This window comes from Acyrthosiphon pisum, chromosome X (assembly GCF_005508785.2).
Source record: "Acyrthosiphon pisum isolate AL4f chromosome X, pea_aphid_22Mar2018_4r6ur, whole genome shotgun sequence".
NCBI classification, from domain to species: domain Eukaryota; kingdom Metazoa; phylum Arthropoda; class Insecta; order Hemiptera; family Aphididae; genus Acyrthosiphon; species Acyrthosiphon pisum.
The window spans coordinates 108,698,137-108,702,458 of record NC_042493.1 but is presented as its reverse complement, the minus strand read 5'-3'; the positions used below and the strand labels follow the sequence as shown (position 1 = coordinate 108,702,458).

At 29.1% G+C, this 4,322-nt stretch overlaps 1 protein-coding gene across 1 annotated transcript; it reads right to left on the bottom strand.

Moving 5' to 3' along the window:
* Positions 1-2,988: 2,988 nt before the first annotated feature.
* On the bottom strand, positions 2,989-4,322 carry LOC115033206. The gene is made up of 4 exons (XM_029485385.1): positions 4,281-4,322; positions 3,809-3,967; positions 3,306-3,378; positions 2,989-3,104 (listed from the first exon to the last, which is right to left on the bottom strand). Exons 1-4 carry the CDS (start codon positions 4,320-4,322, stop codon positions 2,989-2,991), a joined length of 390 nt encoding a protein of 129 aa, XP_029341245.1.

Sequence of the window (4,322 nt, the reverse complement as noted above, 5' to 3'; positions counted from 1 at the left end):
TGTATTTTAATATACCTATATAAACTTGGTGCATCTGCTATAATAAAGTAGGAGTACTGAGCAGCCATTAGTTAGTAGGTTGAAGTGTTTAAAAATGTATGCTTACGCTAATGGATGAGACGAAAATGTTAAGCCCCCTCCCTCGGATGTGACCAAATATCCACCTATGCTGATCCAGTACCCAGTCATGTAAGTTATTGCCATCCTATATCACCTCGTTTCATCCGATCAAGTTAGCCAGCGTTACCGATTACTGTGGGTCGCTGTCCTCGAGTTCACGTCACACGCACGAGAGTCGCGTGAGTCTGCCAGCAACGGGTACTTTGTGTGGGAGGTCGACTAGGACATCGAGACCAACGTCACTTAAGACGTCAACTCAAGACGCCATGCCAGCTGTATAATACATGCATTTATACCTGGTGAATTAAGTTAATCAGTAAGTTAGGTCATTGCACCAAACCGGATCGACCACAGCCCCCTCCCCCATCGCTCACATATCTAACTTGCATTGTCTTGAGTCCCGTGTACTTCACTTCCTATCATCGCTATAGTGTCGCCGTCGCGTGAGAAGGCGTGTATTATCAGTAGGTCAGGCGTGTGTATGTAGTGGCCTATTACTCCGATTAGTAGGCACTATCGATAAAGTTAAAATTTGGTAATTCTTTCTCGGTTGTTACCGAGTGGTCTTTCGGTCTTCTCCCCTAACCTACATGGGCAACGGCCGTAATTAAGCACATATCTTTACTCTATAATATATATTATATATCCGAAATTAATATTTGAAAAAATTGATACTATTTTGTATTACACCGAATTTCAAATTTATCCATGGATTACAACATTTTTTCTATGTTAGAATCATTGAAATCATTCTTGTTTGAATTTTAAAAACAAGACTGATAGCCGATAGGTCATTTTTTTTTCATGGGCACTTGCAGAAACTATACTGAATAGTGAATACTTGGAATATTTCTGTAATTCTGTATTATGTCGTTTATTGATTGTACCTAAGTAGATAGGCACCTTCTCATTTCGTATCTAATATAAAATTTCAAATTGGATTTTATTAGTTTAGAAATACAAATTTAGATTTATTACAAGACCTTTAAGTTTATAAAATTGTATAAGAATAAAGTAACTCCGTTTGAAATTAAAATAAAATATGTGGGGCCCTGCAAAATTTTGCACCGGGCTGGGCCGAAATCCATCGGGCAATATTACCCATACATTAAAATCGAAATTTGGTATCGGGCGGCAGTAAAGTGGTGGTGTGTGCATGAGTAGTATATGCGGTACTTCAGCACAGTGTAATTGAAATGAATTTTTTATGAAAAATATTTTAACAAATTGAAGTGTATTAATAATTAAAAAATTCTTAGAATACCTTAGATGAATTCCTTGAAATATATGAATCATTATCAGTTTTTTAATAGCATTGTTCTATTAAAAATAAAATAAAAATAACATATTCAATTGCAAAATGTTTTAAAAATAAATTGAATTGCAATATTCCTTTACAATGTTATTTATCTACAAATTGTCTTAAATTTTAAAAGTTCTATAATCATTAGAAACAAAAATATAGATTTAAATTCTGTGTCTGTTGAGATGATGATTCCTCTTGAATTGTTTGAAAGTGTTTGAGCAGTAGAAAATATGCCATAGATTTTGCGATTTGATCTTAATATCTCAGAAGTTAGGATTTCTGGAAATATTTTTTGAATGTCCATGGGAATGTGTAATTAAAGGTTTTTAGAATATAGTACATCCACTGAAAATTTAAAATATACCTATACCTAACACATAAAAAACACACACCATTGTAAAATCAATAGATTTATAGATCCATTTAGAATCTAAAAGTCACCTATACATAAATATAAGTACATACAAAAAAGTTTTTTTTACTTTATAGACAGCTATAAGCAGTCAAGAAAAGTTTTTGAGATACCAGTTTAATTACTCATTCTGATGGGTACGCATTCAATTTAAAGGTTTTTATCCTTGTTATAATACAAATAATATAGTCTACAAGGATTGATGATCAATAATTATACTTATACACAAGGCTGGACATTAATGAGTTTAAAAGTTAATGTTAAGTTAGTTATTAATTGTAATTTACTTATTTAATTAACTATCCAGAAGAATTAAATTTCTTCATAGAACTAATTACATTTCACTGAATTTTTGTTGTATTATGTGCTAACACACAGCATCAACAATTATTATGTTAATATAATATTATTTGCCCGGAATAATAATTTAAGGTGAGGTCGTCAAACAGTCAATGTAAGGAAACATTGGTCGATTGTGTTAAAAATTAATTATTAACTATTGATCACTTGTATAATCTTAAAGTTTAAGACTTAAACACTCCTTTATGGATTATTTACAAAGTAAAGTATTTATTGGCGAAGAAAGACATATAATTTTCTGATGGAGAAGTAATGAAAGAAGAGTGTTATTAATCCTTTTCAACTGAGAGATGTAACTTTATTTATCCGTATAACCTTTGAACTTTTATTGTTGGTCAACTATTTGATTAATAAACAATTGTGGATAAACTATATTAAGAATTTTCAATTTATTGCAGGTTCTTAGCGGAACGATGACTGTTTTGGTGTTACAATTCCTATACATAATATAATATTAAACACTAAATGTTGTGTGCTATCAAATGTATATTATTACCATATACCCATTTACCACACAATATATTAAATCTATTTAATCTATTCTGCGATATTACTCTGTAAATAAACATAATATCCACTAGAACGTTAATTAAAAATATGTAGCTGGTTTTTTTGGAAGCATATTTATAGATAATATTTGTTAAATTAAACTTTATTTGAATATTTAGTATAAAATAAAAATTATGTTTACAATACTTAACAATTACTGTGTTACCTATCATAAAATATAAATTAATACAAATATATTATTTTAATTTAAGTATAACAACTATCAATGAGACTATGTAAGCTATTTATCATTAAAATACACTGATCTATCAATGACTACAGCTTCATTAATAGTGTTAATATTTGTTGACGAAAATGTTTCAATGGACCAGGCATCAGTGTCATCAGTGACAACACCTATAATGAAAATGCAATTAAAATTGAATACATTATATTTTGAAAGATTTGGACTATAAAATAAATATACTCACTTGAAAACTCGGCATAGATGCATATTTGATATGGAATACCAAACTCCAGTGGTTGGTTAAAATAAATAAAATATAATAATAATGTAAAATTAAAAATATTTATATGTATAACTAACAGTATATATACAATCACTTAAAATGCCAACTCCAAAACATCTTCGATCACCTAACATATCAACTACTGGTACCCAACAGGCTGACTAAGAAGATAAATAAACATATCAATTCTATCGGAAAAAGAAAACACTAAATGTTTTTTGGTTAAGGCTATATCACTAGATGTATTGCTCTTAGTCATTTCTCATTTATTCCGCAACAGGTTGGTTAATGGATCGTAAATGGATATATACAACTTTTTTGATAGAGGTGATGTACTCGAGATCAGAATAACCTGAAAATATTAGAATTAATAGAATATTGTAAAGGTCAATTAATGAAAACAAATTAATACTTTATTTTTCAAATGTATAGGTTAGGTTAGGTTATTTTTTGTGGAATAAAAAATTTGAAGTTGCTTAGAAAGTGCATGGAAATGTAAAGCTTCAATTAAAAACTCTGTACCTAAAATATATTATATTTTAATATATGATATTAAATTTGCAATAAAGAAGTATTTATGAAAATGCTTACATTTAGGACTATATTTATGAAGTATTGTTCATTAAACAAATTTTTTGGAATATATTGCATTGAAATTAAAGGTAATCGAACATGTTCCATTAATTTAGGCAAACAATCATATCTAGAAGCTAATTCATGTTTCACCCAATGAATAACACATTCATATACCTATAACAATTAAATACAATTAAATTAAAATAATATAAAAAGTAATGACAAAAGATCATTGGTGCCTCAAACTTATTTAGCCTAGTCATTGTCAAATATTTATTTGTTATACCACTCCTGAAAACATTGTATGGCTTCACTCCAAGTTTTAAGTACTAAAGCTTGAACTTATAAATAAACTACAAAATATAAATTAACCTACCATTCGTATTACCAATAATAAAATATATGACTAATATTATATAAGCAGTATAAATATTCATGAAATGTTAACCCTTTAGTTCTACACTAGTACTACTCTTAGGGCACTCACCTCATACTTATGCGCCTTCTTAAAACTTAAAACAAATTTCAT